Source organism: Papilio xuthus, unplaced genomic scaffold (assembly GCF_000836235.2).
Source record: "Papilio xuthus unplaced genomic scaffold, Pxut_1.1 DF824655.1, whole genome shotgun sequence".
NCBI classification, from domain to species: domain Eukaryota; kingdom Metazoa; phylum Arthropoda; class Insecta; order Lepidoptera; family Papilionidae; genus Papilio; species Papilio xuthus.
This window is the reverse complement of record NW_013533994.1, coordinates 4900150-4914741: the sequence shown is the minus strand read 5'-3', so window position 1 is coordinate 4914741 and position 14592 is coordinate 4900150. Positions and strand designations below refer to the sequence as shown.

The following is a 14592-nucleotide window of genomic DNA, read 5'->3' as shown; positions in this document are numbered from 1 at the left end:
ATTCCTAAACTAGGTTCTAGACCCGTATTATAGGAGCCAGGTCTCTTTCGTCTTAGTGCTATAGTATATGTAGTAAATGTCCCCTATTTCCACATATTACGTATTCCATTGATTCCTGTGCTGAAAAAATTGTACTTATATTATTTGCATCTTTATCGATATACCATGGTCTTGATGTGATGCTTGAGATCCTCCGGCATGTTCGTGGGAAGATCCTCGGTGGTGTTGTACGGCTGAGGGGTCCAGTTGAAGATCTGGAGGACAATTGACGTTAGTATTAATTTGGTTTTGATTTAAGGATGAATTCATCGCCAGTAAGAAGTTGCCTATAAAAAAATTGTGTTTGTAAATTAAACCCTAAATCATGTTCATAATCACCGATTCACAATATTAACGCATTTCTGCATGGTTCAAAAGGCAGATGTTTCCGCATAAGTTAATTTACCTTATTGAGCTTGAGGAAGACGCAGGGACCGGCCTGCTCGTAGTTGTACTGGTTGGCGGAGGTGCAGGGGTTGAACTTGTCGACGGGTACGTCGCACACCTGCTTCTCGCCCAACGCGCCGGTCGAGGGCGAGCAAGGCACGCGGTTCTCCGCCCCAGACGCCTCACCACCACCACTGCCCTTCTTGCGGTACTCTGAGAAATTCATTTTGTTTATAACTACTGTTAAAAATAAGTACGTTTTATTTCTTATTTATTGATAATTATTGTCTTTGTTATGTGACCTGCATAATTTGGATTTTGTTACATGAGATCAATGATAGGAACTACGTCTTACGATCAAGGAACTCATCGATGACGGTAGCCCACTTGAGCACGGAACCCTTGTCGTTGGCCCTGTAGTAGATGAGCGTGCTCTCCACGTTGGCTGAGTCGGGCATCGGTCTGAAGCCCAGACCTGCAAAACGAATATAGTAAAACTGGAGCGAGAGAAAACTTATTAATAATATTGCTTCTACATCTGTCATGAACTCTGTTAAAGTAATAAATAAATTCAAATTATTACAAATGTTTGTCAATTACCTGGATTACTGCCGATCAGCGAACCATCCATCTGCCACTTGGGCATCTTTGAGTCCAGGGTCTGGTAGAAGATGGCCAGCATGGCCGCGAAGAATCCCACGAGGATCGCATAGAAGATGAGATAGAATAGAAGAATCTTTGCTGTAACAAAATATGAACAGATAAATAAACTATTAACTTTATAGTTCCTTATGTTATTCCTATAAGTTCCAGCGGCGCAATATATTTAGGCTATTGCGTAGTTATTAAGCTATATTCTTGTTCATATTTCTCTCAGATTCTATAATACATTCTGTATACTTTTCTGATTATTACAGTAAGTTGTTGTTAAACCTATTTTAAGTATTTGCACTGGCAACACCTGTAATTATGGTAATGAAATTATCCATGAGTATGTATTTACATATTTCTTGCATCCATACAAGTTCTCAGATCAACCTAAATATGAACAAGAGAATGCTTACTAACAAAACGTCCCACTTTTAGTTAACAATACGTTGTGAGGTAAACGAGTTATTGTCCAATTGACCAAGTATTGTCACATTTTTTGCCTTTTGGATTGGTAAAGGAGTGTTACATTTATTTGATTCTATTTTATGTCTGAAACTGATCTAAAATAAACTTTAAAGCCTAAGGCAATTGTTTACATTCCGTAGCTCGTAATAGACGTCTTTGTAATAATTGGTCGTAAGTGGCTCCGTCAGTTACCGACAAACTACTGTTCGAATATTGACCCCGTTTTGTGCATCATTGTCGCAGATAACATTTGCAACTTCCAGAGTTACAATGTCCAATAAATTCGGTTTGGTGAATTAAATCAAATCAAGTTAAGTCATAAGTTTATAATTTTACTAGTCAGACTAATATTATAAATGCCAATGTTTAGATGGTGTAATAGATGATCGCGCTGAAATTCAGCACAGATGTAGAACATAGTCTGGAAGAACACATAGGCTACTTAATTTTTTTTTAATACCTTGCGGACGGAATAGCTGGCGACAGATATTTAGTAATAAATGAACATAATATAAGCAGAAAGTAGTAAACACAAACTCGTGTATCTTATCTTCATAATAACCGATAGCTTTTAGGGTTATAAAGAAGGGTGATGTTTTTGTATAATAACCACCAGTTCTTCACTTCTAGAGGCGTCGTAATATTTCTTGCTCTTTCTAGGTCATTTATGTTGCATTTGTTACAAAGTGCACTAAGTCTAGATTACACTGTCTTGATTGAATCGTGTCAATTTTCATTCGTTCAATTAATGTGGACAAATGCATTTGTAGACACACAAAATGTTTTCTCTTACATGAAATGCGACTATGCAAAAATGCCGATGTATAAATCAAAGAAATCAAAATAAGTAAACAGAATCTTTAACGGTTACGCGTTAAAAGCACGTTGTATTAAATTTAAGATAAAATAATTTTAGCACAATATTGTGACATGACCTAGGCCAATTTTTATCGCCCTAGTTTCGTTTTAATTATCTATATTAGTGTTGGCGCGCGAACTGACACGTTCTTGTGACGGCCATTTTTGGAACGAGTGGAACAAAGTATAGCACTGGAATATCATTCATGTGTTCAAAGACCTAATTCTAACTTATATTCCCAAAGTAAAATATTATAGTAAGTTACTGTTTACTATATATAAGTGTTGGATGATCATAATTTGATAGACACACTCTATTTATAATATAAAAGATGTGTATTTTAAACTTTGCAAAAAATCGATTTGAAAAAAAATTAAAAAGTAAAATTCAAACAAAGAACATTAAAAAGTCATTATGTTTTCAACAAAATCGTTCGAAATCACGTAATGAGTTCTAGATGTAGACAATGATAAAATTCAAATAAGTAAATTGAGGTCAGCTTCATTTTGAAATGCATACGAAATAGTCGGGGTTGGTATGGAATAGGTCATGGCGAGTGCGCGCTGCAAACCCCGGGTGCAAGCGAGCATGCGCGTTGTACCCCCCTTCAGTGTAACCCCCCTCGCTAAATATAAATGAAGTGGAAATCCGATGACGCATAACGATTTGTGGTGAAATGGGACAGATTGTAAAAAGGTGTAAAGTTTTATGTTACGCTAGATAGTAACTATTATCGTAGAATAAAACGCGTTAGCGAAATACTCTAGCGATATGCACACTTTTAGATAAAAATTTAAAGGACAAAATAAGCCAATTCGGATTTTCTCTTCTCGGAGATTCGGTTCTCTTCTCACTTTGAGTTTTATGACTTAAATATCAAAATTTCGAGCTGGTAATTTCAAAAAGTATGTTCAATATTTGTTTAAATGTTTTCTATCTATTCAATCTTACTTTCTTACTTATAAATGCGAATATTTGGATGGATGGATGTTAGAAGTTATCACTACAATGGCAGCTTGGATCTCGCTGAAATTTGACATGGATGTAGAACATAATCTGGAAGAACACATAGAGTATTAGTTTTTTTTTTGATTCCGCGCGGACGGAGTCACGGGCAACAGCTAGTTGCTATATAATTAGCAATGACATTGTAATGTGAAGAGATAGCTTCAGTCCGATGAATGCAGGATGCTGCCTTATCGCGGTCAGTTAACCCTTGCAATGCTGATGACCATTTTCATTCAGACTTTTTACTTTATTGGAATGAATTAGTTTAGCTATAGCATAATTATTTTGTCATTCGAAATTAAAAATTGTATATTTTAAATACAAGCATACTCCTATTGCTGTAGTCAGTATCGGGTAACCAATACGTGAACAACCCAAGTCTTCGTTTATCTGACTTTAATCTGATTAAGATGCGTAGTGACTTCTAGGATATATTCAGTACTTTGTAAGAGAGTGGATGTGAAAATATGGAACAGTGGAGGACGTCCTTGGATCGATCGCGGAAGGACGCGGCGCGCGCAGCCCGTACTGGCCGCCGCAGACCCCGCCCTTGTCCCCCCCTCCCACACCTCTTATAAGTATTGCCATATTGCAATAATTAACCGCCAAATTATTACGTGATAATGATAAGCAGATCATTTTAATTTTAACACATTGTGTGCAAATGTTTTAACAAAAAAAAATCCTCGGTTATTGATTCATCATGGAATCCAAGATGGCGGAAGGTTTTAAGGCGGGAAATATTACGAAAGTTGTCAAAAATTTTTGTTACATATATGTATTTTTTTAATAAATTGACGTACTGGCAGTGATTGAGTTATTGTTTAGCTATTCGTTGTGTTAATGCATACGTATTGTAGTTCATCTGCTCACGGTTCTATTCATTTTATTGTTTTAGTTAACTATTCAACACAGCTGATACTCTTTTGTAATAGTTAGTCAGTGAAAAAAATAATTTTACGTGAAAAAAGAAATAAAAATGTTTGAAATGTAATTGATTATTCCATTTTTAAATGATTACTTATGAACACAGAATTGTAGATTATTATAAATCATTGAAGTCATATGATTTTTAAGGCGCTTTTGCGCTTACGTAACTAACAAAGACGGAGCTGAAACCTGACTTCTGTGTTGCCTACACTGGATTATGCATAAAAAATTGCAGCGCAACTTTCAACCTTTGCACCTTACAATAAGGTATAACTTTCTTAACTACTATCTCAGACTTTTACTTTGTTTATTTTAAGTATAATTTTTTTATCTATGTATTGTAGGGTGCTCTTATGTGCCAGTGATTATTCTGTAAAAATATAACAAACGTTCAGTTATAGGAGAAAAAAATGTTCTTATCAAATACAATTTACATACTTAACCACACGATTTTTATTATTAATAAAAATAAAAAGGAGTACATCTCGAATTGTTTATATTTCTAACCGTCATACTTAGATAACATTGATTCTGATACGTTTATAATATTCCGTGTAATATTGTATTATGGGCATCAAAGACATTTAAAAGTGTTTAAATATATGTGAATATTTAACCATAGAATTTGAGGTCTTCAGGGTTACGTAATTGGTCCACGGGTTACCGAATTTTCTGTGCAAAAAAGTATTTGAAAGGTAAAAAAATTGTAGTGAAATCGTTTATATAAAAATAGAACGTAAGTTATTGATTTCCTTGCAGTCGTCTGTCATCGATTTTCCCTCCAAAACCGCAACGGGCGCGGTGCAACAAAGAGATGAATGAGACTTACCCCAACTGGACCCCGTGCGGCCGAGGACCTGCCCCGTCTCCGAGTTCCATAGGAAGATCCTGAAGGCCTCCCATTTGCCTAGGTCCGGCGGCGGGGCGTAGTATTGTTCAGCAACCTTCGTCTTGTCTGCCATGTTCGAACGCCGAGCCGGACTGCGGATGGGAATCGATTGTGAGCGCTTTAGCCCCCGTGCGACGTCCGCCCCTCTCGCACCGCGCCGCCGGCCCCGCAGCCCTCTGCAACCCTCGCGCACCCCTTACGTAACGATTACGTAAGAATGCGCGCGCACGCTTCAGACCTAGTTCCTGAAATCCAGCCGCCTAGACCCCCTGCGCAGCGCGCTCCTTGCGGAGTTATGTTACAAAAGAGGGTCACAGCATACTGGATGCTAAAGGGTTTACAACAATATAAGCTGCTATCTATCAGCTCTATGTCATTGTAATAAGGGTACTTCTCGTTCAGCAAATCTTGAAATAACTTGGTAAAGCAGTGTCTGGTCAATGTGCCTGATTTAAGTCTAGGAAGGAATTGATTTTATGAAAATTTTATATGATGATAGAACATTAATACCAAAGACGTCTGTGTAAAAAAACAACTCTACACTTTTGTAATATTTATTGCAGAAGAAACAAAAGAATTCAAAATTAATTACTGTAATATTATAAATCAATTTCTAACTTATGTATAATACAATACTATAGTGATTTTTATTGTGAGTAAGTATCCCTCATTTTCCCTATGAAAATCCTGTTATTTTAAAATAGCAAGAAAAGGAACACCTGCCATTTAAGATTAGCAAAAAAACATTGAAGTGATTTCAGAGCACTCGACAAGAAAGGAATCAAATTCGACATTTTATAATACTACTATTCTACTAACTAAACGTTATTCTACATCTTATGTCTACTTTTGAACAAATGCGTTTCCCAATATTGTACGCAGTATCATTTTTCGTTATAAATAATTTTGAAATTGTACATTTTTAATGAAAAAAGTTAATTATAAATAATAAAAATTACTATAGGTTGTGCAATATCAATTTCGCAAATACATATTTACAGACTCGAGCTCTTTTCAATGTGATTTTCATATGAACTAAGAATTTAGAAAGAAGAAAGGTTCAATTAAAATAAAATATTTCAAATATTTAAAATATTTAATAAGTACAATAAATTAACATTAATAGAATATGGTCTAATAGACGCATTATTTTGCAAATCGAAAATAATCTTTTATTCATTAGATTGTTGAATTTTTTCCATCTTCTGCGGCTGGAGACCGTCTTTTAATTCATCATGTTGTGGCTTCGTCCACGCCTGACACACGCAGGTGGGGCCCGGACTGCTGCCACTCAACTGACTGCCTCCTGAAGCTTGGGTACCTTGCCCACCAACGCCACTCTGCCCAGCGCTGGGTGTTTGGGAACCTTGCGTTGATTGACCACCATTCTGTCCGTAGTACCCAGACTGTCCCTGGTATTGTCCAGATCCTTGTTGAGATTGGAACTGCTGAGTTGGTTGATAGTTCCCGGTGGGCTGTTGGTAGTTTGGCTGATATTGGTTTTGATTCTGGCCTTGAGAGTTGCTGAAACCCTGATTCACAGGATATGTCTGACTCGAAGGACTGGAGTAACTGCCGCTATTTTGGTAACCTTGGTAACCGTTTTGCGGTGCGAAATACTGTGTCTGGCCTTGATATTGTCCTTGGTACTGCGAGTAACCAGGGTTTTGGTAATTCCCCTGGCCATTTCCCTGTCCGTTCCACTGCTGATACTGTGGGTACTGCTGCGGGTACTGTTGAGGGTAGGCAGGTGGCTGCGTGTAAGGAGCTTGCGTGGTCGGCTTGCTCTTGTGGCTGTGCACCATCTCGATGACTCCGCCTATGATTTTCTCCGGAAAGAGTAAGGAGCCCGTTCTGACTTCTTTTGTTGTTGGCATATTAGCGCCACAAGCAACGGCGTACAAAGCAACCTGAAAAAAAAACATAGAATATTCTGCAATGAACATAAAACATAAAACTAACTATTTTCTGTGTCCAAATTTGTAAAAAACGAGTAATATTTGTAAAAATTTGATACTATATGGAAAAGCATATAATTGAAAACCGTTTTTTTTAGTGAAATCTGTTTGATGTCTAGCAAGGATAACCACAAACATAAAAAAAATTCTGATAGAAATAATACTTACGAGTAAGGCAATCCTGTAGTAGACCTCCATGTTGTGCGTGGGCAAAGCTCTTCGATCGATTGTTGAAAAGCCCTTCAAGGACATCTTTATATACCGTACCGGGCTTCTTTCAGTCGTCATAATAATCAGGGCTGTCAAAAAATATTATAAGCTCAATAAGAGGAATACAAATTTTTGCTTCTGAAATTTTTTACTGTTTTCATTTTGTTTATACTCATTCAGTCAAATTATCAGTTTTGTATTTTGCATTTATTGCGAATGAGATATATGTACCTATATATAAATAATATAATAAAAATAAATTCCCCGCTTCTTTTTACTTTGAATTTTTCATAAGTAGAGATTTATTAAGGTATTTTAGTTGGAATCCAGAAAATCTGTCTAGAATGAAATATTTAATTTAGAATGAGTTTGTAGCCCTGTGCGCGTACGTCGCACATTTCACGGTCGAGCGATGATGGAGGAGGCCGCGACTCGCAACTCACGCCTTGCGCCGGCAGCTCACTACACCTGCAACACACTAACACGAAGCGATCGCGATGCGATGCTGTTTAATTTAATGTTTTTAATTAAATATATTGTTTACAGAGAAGACGGAATTGTGTAGAAGAGGATGTGCGTATGTTCTTCATATCTTATATGTATTTCATCATACAATATTGTAAAAGTAATAAAATCCTTAAAAGAACAGATCGCTTCGCTTCGACATCGCTTAGTTATCGCTTACGCTGTGCAAGCACCGTTTGATTGACGTGACGAACTCGCGCCTTTTCGTCTTCGTCGTTTTTCAGCAAAAGTTATCAAGGGCCATCTCGATACGCAATTTATTAACTTGGTCCCGTTGCGATGCGTTCCAGGAAGAATTATACTGGCACAATTCGTAAGCGATTTTTGATTTAAAAGATAATTATTAATTTCTTTCATTCGGTCGCGTGACTAATGCGCGGAGAGTGCTGATTGTAATGTTTTACGAGGAAGTTTACACGCAAAGTAAATGATTGGCCTTTGATTTAAGTGATTAATTATAATATCTTACAATCTAATGAACTAAATGTGTGAGCAAGACAAAATTACATAGAAAATGTTGGCTACATAAGCTTTTATTTGTAGAAAACATTTCTCTTCCTTTGTCTTAATTAACTTTGTTCTAATCAACTTATTCTTCGGCAATGTTTACTCATCGATAGCCAATTTCATTAAGGAAACTTTTCGTCTAATACTATCGTCTTACATCTTCTAATTACTGTATGTTTATAATATAAAAAACTAAGTTTGTTTATATAGCAAATAAAATCTGTAGTCCTGATTACTTCTGGCTGTCGACTGCTACTCCGTCCGCCTACATGTTCTTCCAGGCAGAATGCTAGTTAAACTTTACCAAACTAAAATGATGTCTTATGATATAGTGACCGTGACTTTCCACTTCCGAAATAATTTTACAAAAGCAAAAATGTTTGCATAGTGTTTCGTCAGTGGGAACGGGTACGGTAAAGCAACAAAGTGTGGTCAGTGAGGACGCGCGGGCGGCGGCGGGCGGCGCGGCAGTGATTAGTGCGGCGGAAGCAAGTCGTTGTTGCCGTGCCGTCCTCCCGCGAGTGCTGACCTCCACACCGTACGCTCTTACTATCACGACTTCTCTATAATATAGGGTGGATATGCTAAGATTAAATGTTTACAAGTAAAAAGTTATCAGCTCTTGTCTCAAATATTTGTTATGTTTCCAGCAAAATCGTTCGGCTTTTATTAAAACCAACATGTGGGATTGTTGGTTGTAAGAATTGTTGAACGTTCAATGTTATAAGTAATTAGGTATTTAATGTAACTTATACCAATCGAGGTTTATAAAGGTATTGATAATAAGAATAGGGAAGAGTTATCTATGTACCACTGTACTTGTCAAATTAGAAGTTCATTGGTAAAAGTTAACTTGACGCGAATTCTTTGAAATCACTGGCTAATAAACAAGGGCACGAGATACGCAAGGTGACGAATTACTGCCAGTGCAGTGCCGTGAGGGGGCGAGTGGACGACACTATGCACTACTAAACTATGAAACACTATTATTTAATAGGTATTTTTAAAACGTTTTATTGAAATTAGTACACTAGTTATTGACTTAAAATAAAATGAGACAGTTTAAGTTCCATCTAATGTAAATATATTTATCATCGTCTCGTCATCAATATTTTGGACTTTTTCCTATAAAAGTCTAGCAATTACAACTCTAACTTACTTTTTAAAATAGCGATAGTTATCGACCATTTGTTTATCTAAATTCAATTGACTACTTCATTTTTGTACACCGCTGTCCTATTATCCTGGCGGTGTGTCTGAAGCAGGACAGCGGTGGTGCGCGGGCGCAGTCTACGCGCGCCTCAGTCCCGGGCCGCTCCTCTCGCCCAAACAAGACACAAACGTGACAGGTATGTACACAGCATCTCAAATATATAATCTGTCATTCATGTCATATACCTAAAATTACCACGATCTCACGATGTCTAGATCTCAAAATTATTGGCAAATTTCTTAAATTTTTTTAAAATAGTATATTACTATGGTTAATAGACTAGAAAATTGGATGTACAATTAGGTTGCTTCGTACAATCAGATATCAAGTATGAACTAGTTATTGCTTCAAGTTATACAAACAAAATAAATAAAAAAATCAAATAAATAAAAATTAAATAAATATATTGACACAAAGAAATATTACCTGACAAAATAAAGATTGATGAAGGATGCTTCTCTTTGGTTTAGCTGCCTTTTCGATGTGATAAATCTTAATAAAAAAACGTAGTACCGGAAGGCTTTCAAACACATAATTTATTGTTCCTGTCACTTAAGTTTAAGGATTTTTGTTCTTATCAATGTTTGATTGAAAAGGTAATAATGTGTTGAGAAAATCGATTTACAGATTTGAGAACTTTAGAATAAAGTTTTGCGTTTTTATTCTACGCACTATAGCGCCTGTTTAAGTCAAAACATTTGTAACTATTTTGATTACTGTAGGCAAAGATTCTTAAATTTACGCACAAAAACACATTGTATTTCTTGCAGGTACCACAAATCACAAACTGAAATTTCATTTCAAAGTACTAGGATATCATAAGCAAGATGACGGTGAAGAAACGACCTTCAGATCTGACGAGCTTGGAGCGGTTTAACATGTACTATAGAGAGAAGGAGCCACCGATGACCGCAGGTCAAAAGGCAAAGCGGTTCATCTGGAACCCAAAGACCAGGCAGTTCTGTGGCCGCACCGCATCCAGCTGGTGTAAGTAAATTCTTTATTACTGATCATCTTTTTTTCACATTAAGAGGAGGCAAACGAACTAGCGTCCACCTGAATTCGTCGAAATGGCGAAGTGATCGCTGTCCGTAGAAATCCACAATTGCAGATGCGTTGCCTACCTTTAATCGACGAAGGTGGAGACGGACAAAAAAAATAATATTTTCCCTTACTATGCGTCCCGACCTCCATCAAATCAACTTCTCCTTCCCGTCTTTTCCTTATAAGAAAAGAGTGGGAAAGGAGAGAAGCCTAAAATTAGGCCTCCGTAGTACGATAATTTGGGAGTAAATTTTAAAATTACGTCTTTCTTGGGTTAAAAGACGTGTTCGTGAAACCCTGCCAAACTTGTATGTAAGCCAAGTGTATATATTGTGAAAACCATAGTTGCAATAATTATAAAATAAAAAAAAATCATAATGAACCCATTTGTTGTTGTATGAGGCGGTGTAATCTGGTGAATGGAGTAAGGCGAGGCGCGGCTCAGTATTCCATTGTACTACTTGCCTCCTATTCATATCTGCTGCTGAGCGTACTGCGTATTACTGAAATCACTTCATGACCTGACAATTCTACTACATATTATAAGTATGTACTACATATAACTATGTACTGTAGAATAGTCCTTAAAAATTAAATTAAAAAAAATCTTTTGTGAGACGCAAAATAACAGTTTTTATGGTTCTAATTTTATAAAACGCCAGAATGACCAGCTGTGATAATGATTGAAACATGATAGTTTATTTAACTTTATTTAAGTATGGCATTGACAATACTTTTGTTAATGTGGAATTTTGGGTCCTCCCTTAGTTCCTCAGGACAGAAGGATCATGTGGAAGTCACTTAGTAATTCACGCCTGAGCTTTATTTGAATGCATACGTTGGACGTTTTTCTTTTTATTGTCCTTAGTCTTGATAGACATAACGTAAATTGGTGAAAAACAGGAGACTCACATATTAACTAATCTCATATTACCATAAAAATGTAACATAAGTCTGCAAGAAAATTTCCGTTGTCTGTCGTGAGTTGATTCCCATACTCAGTTAGAGATGACACGTCACAAGCGTGGCAAGGCGAGCGCGGCCGGAAGACGAGCCGGCGCGAATTGTCGCAATGAGCTCATTGGTACATCCTGCCCGCGCTGGTCCGCGCCGCCACACACCGCCGCCATCGCCGGACTCACCTCACCAGATACTAGTTTGCTGATCCAACATTGCATACAGGGATCACAATATTTGTTAAGAAACAAAAGAATTCATCAATCATTATGGAATTCTAACATACTTTCTTTTCTTGCCTTCAAGAATGAGGCATTTGAATAAACACACGACTAGCTTTTTTTTACAACAATCTCTAGGATAATCTGATACTAAATGAACTACTTTATACGAAGGTATTATATATTAATTTAATATTCAATGTAAGGCAAGAAAAGTAATAATTAAGTTAAAGTAACCATTTAAATAATTCTAAGTTTCGATTTTTCCAGCAAAAATATCTTTGTTCTACTTCATCTTCTATGCCGCACTCGCGATCCTGGTAGCGATCTGTATGTGGACATTCCTTCAGCTGCTAGACGCGCGCCAGCCTAAGTGGCAGCTGGAGCAAAGTATCATTGGCACTAACCCCGGCCTCGGCTTCCGTCCTACGCCGCCTGAGGTCGCCAGCAGCGTCATCTGGTACAAGGGTAATGACCCCGGCAGCTACCAGTTCTGGGTCAAGGAGTTGTCTGAATTCTTAAAAGGTAACTAAAATCATAGCTCAATTCAGATTATCTATATAGAATTGTCAAGTGATGGAACATTTGGCAAACCGGTTCAAATTCCTACCTTTCTACTGGTTCTATCACAATTAAAGCTTTTGATAATTGTATTCCTCGTTTATTTATGTAGTGTACAAACGCGACGGCAACAAGGCGGGCGCGGGCCAGAACATCCACAACTGTGACTTTAAGCTGCCAGCGCCAGCAGGCAAGGTGTGCGATGTGGACATGAGCGCGTGGGGGCCTTGCGTCGAGGAGAACGGCTTCGCCTACCACAAGTCCACACCATGCGTATTCCTCAAGCTAAACAAGATCTTCGGCTGGCGCCCTGTCTTCTACAACAGCTCGGACGCTCTCCCCGAAGCCATGCCCCAGGACTTGAAGCAACACATCAAGAATATGACTGCCTACGATAAGAATTATGTAAGTTTCACTTTTAGTCGTCTTTTTATTCCTTTATTATTAACTTTAGCCACATTTTGAAATGACCGAAGATCATGTTTATTTTGTAACTATGAATCTATAGAATGTGCTGTTATATTGAAATAAAAGACCTAAATATTCTAATTTCACATTTCTCTTCAATATAAACTGACATACGAGTAGGTACAAGTTTGACCTGGAAACTATAAAGTGAAAAAGAAGGAAATTAGGTCATAAAAATGTTTAGCTTTTTCATACCAAAAGCTACAGCTTTTAGAACAGCTGCGCGTCAATATTAGATGCTAAACAGATTTTAAAGTTTTGCCATATTTTGGCTAAAATAAGAACTTAGTAACCTAAACCAACCCACACCCAAGCATGCCATGGCCATATCAAAGAATTTTCGTATTTGTTTTCAGTTGAACATGGTGTGGGTGTCATGCCAGGGCGAGAACCCGGCGGACCGTGAGAACATTGGGCCCATACAATACTTGCCATACCGAGGCTTCCCCGGATACTACTTCCCATACACGAACCAGGAGGGATATCTGAGCCCCTTAGTCGCTGTACATCTACAGAGGCCGAAAAGTAAAGTATTATAGTATAATTATTAATTTACTATAAATGATTATGTATCCTTTCCCAAGCTTTCGAAGCGATAATTTTTATTAACACACGTAATATCTGATCATGCCTTGACACTTTTTAAGGTGTTAAGCCCTCTTCCAGAATGCCCCCTTCCAGTACCTTCATCCAACGTCTTCCCGCTATGCGCACTAAGTCTACGGTCCACTAAGTCTTCGATTCCAGGGTTTTACTCCTAACATGTAACTTATGTTCCAGCTGGCATGTTGATAAACATCGAGTGCCGCGCCTGGGCACACAACATCGTGTACGACCGGCACGAGGGCATGGGCTCTGTGCATATCGAAATTATGGTCGAGTAACCTCTCAGTACGAAGCGATAATGTCACAATAAGGATAGACTTACACGGGGAAAAACTAAAACAATACAGACCGCAGTGTTTCTGCCGCAATTAGAATTTGAACACTAGAAAGACGGCATCAATCTTTTGAAGTTAACATTAAAACGTTGGTTATGTTTAAACTATGACATTAATTTTGTTAGTTTATAAAAGAAAATTTGTCTGATAATTTTCATTTTAAAGACATTGACTACATAACAGATAAAATATCAAAATTCATAGTTAATTTAAATCTGTTGTGTACCTTTGATTGTAAACTAGAAGATTTTTAATTTAATTTATTAAAGCTTTGTTTGAAAAAATTATACTGTGTATTTATTTTTTATTATTCCCTTCTAATGTAAGATCTTTTCTTAATTTGTTTTGTGTAACTACTTAAAGTAAGAAAATCGGCGCAACACTAGCCTCACTAAAACGTCGACATTTATGTCCCATCACTAATCATTCTGACATTTGACTTTGTAACAAAAGCGCTGGCGATCCGCATATTCAATTTGCCAAAGTATTTTAACTAATAATGTCTAAAACTGTAGACATTTAACATAACTACTAAAAAGCCACCTTTAGCTGACAAATAATTACATCAGTTATTTTAAATGAAAAATCTATATGTTTTTAATACATTTATTACAATCAACATCAATAAACATCGAACATAAACAGTACGATACCACGCAGTCACACTTCATTGAATAAATAAAAAAAAATGTCTAAAAATAAAAACAATCTCAGAATCCTTGTAAAAGTTGTTGAGGCAGATATTAGAAGTTAAGTTGT

The 14592-nt window shown here is 37.1% G+C and overlaps 3 protein-coding genes across 3 annotated transcripts in view; 1 reads left to right on the top strand and 2 right to left on the bottom strand.

Annotated features, from left to right (window-relative positions):
• Window positions 1–5348, bottom strand: part of nrv3 (sodium/potassium-transporting ATPase subunit nervana 3) — a 6568-nt gene extending 1220 nt beyond the window's left edge. Inside the window, exons 1-5 of the mRNA XM_013325539.1 lie at window positions 5169–5348; window positions 1027–1167; window positions 782–901; window positions 446–639; window positions 165–254 (exon numbers count right to left, since the gene is read on the bottom strand). Of these exons, the coding sequence (XP_013180993.1) occupies window positions 165–254; window positions 446–639; window positions 782–901; window positions 1027–1167; window positions 5169–5301 (678 nt within the window). The 5' untranslated portion in view covers window positions 5302–5348. The remainder of the gene's footprint in view (window positions 1–164; window positions 255–445; window positions 640–781; window positions 902–1026; window positions 1168–5168) is intronic.
• A 1019-nt stretch (window positions 5349–6367) lies between these two features.
• LOC106127698 (glutenin, high molecular weight subunit PW212) lies at window positions 6368–7405 on the bottom strand. The gene is made up of 2 exons (XM_013325900.1): window positions 7355–7405; window positions 6368–7138 (listed from the first exon to the last, which is right to left on the bottom strand). Exons 1-2 carry the CDS (start codon window positions 7382–7384, stop codon window positions 6401–6403), a joined length of 768 nt encoding a protein of 255 aa, XP_013181354.1. The 5' UTR covers window positions 7385–7405; the 3' UTR covers window positions 6368–6400.
• A 2311-nt stretch (window positions 7406–9716) lies between these two features.
• On the top strand, window positions 9717–14087 carry LOC106127695 (sodium/potassium-transporting ATPase subunit beta-2). Its single transcript, XM_013325896.1, has 6 exons — window positions 9717–9777; window positions 10412–10628; window positions 12134–12388; window positions 12537–12829; window positions 13249–13417; window positions 13673–14087. Exons 2-6 carry the CDS (start codon window positions 10469–10471, stop codon window positions 13774–13776), a joined length of 981 nt encoding a protein of 326 aa, XP_013181350.1. The 5' UTR covers window positions 9717–9777; window positions 10412–10468; the 3' UTR covers window positions 13777–14087.
• The last annotated feature ends 505 nt before the right edge of the window (window positions 14088–14592 follow it).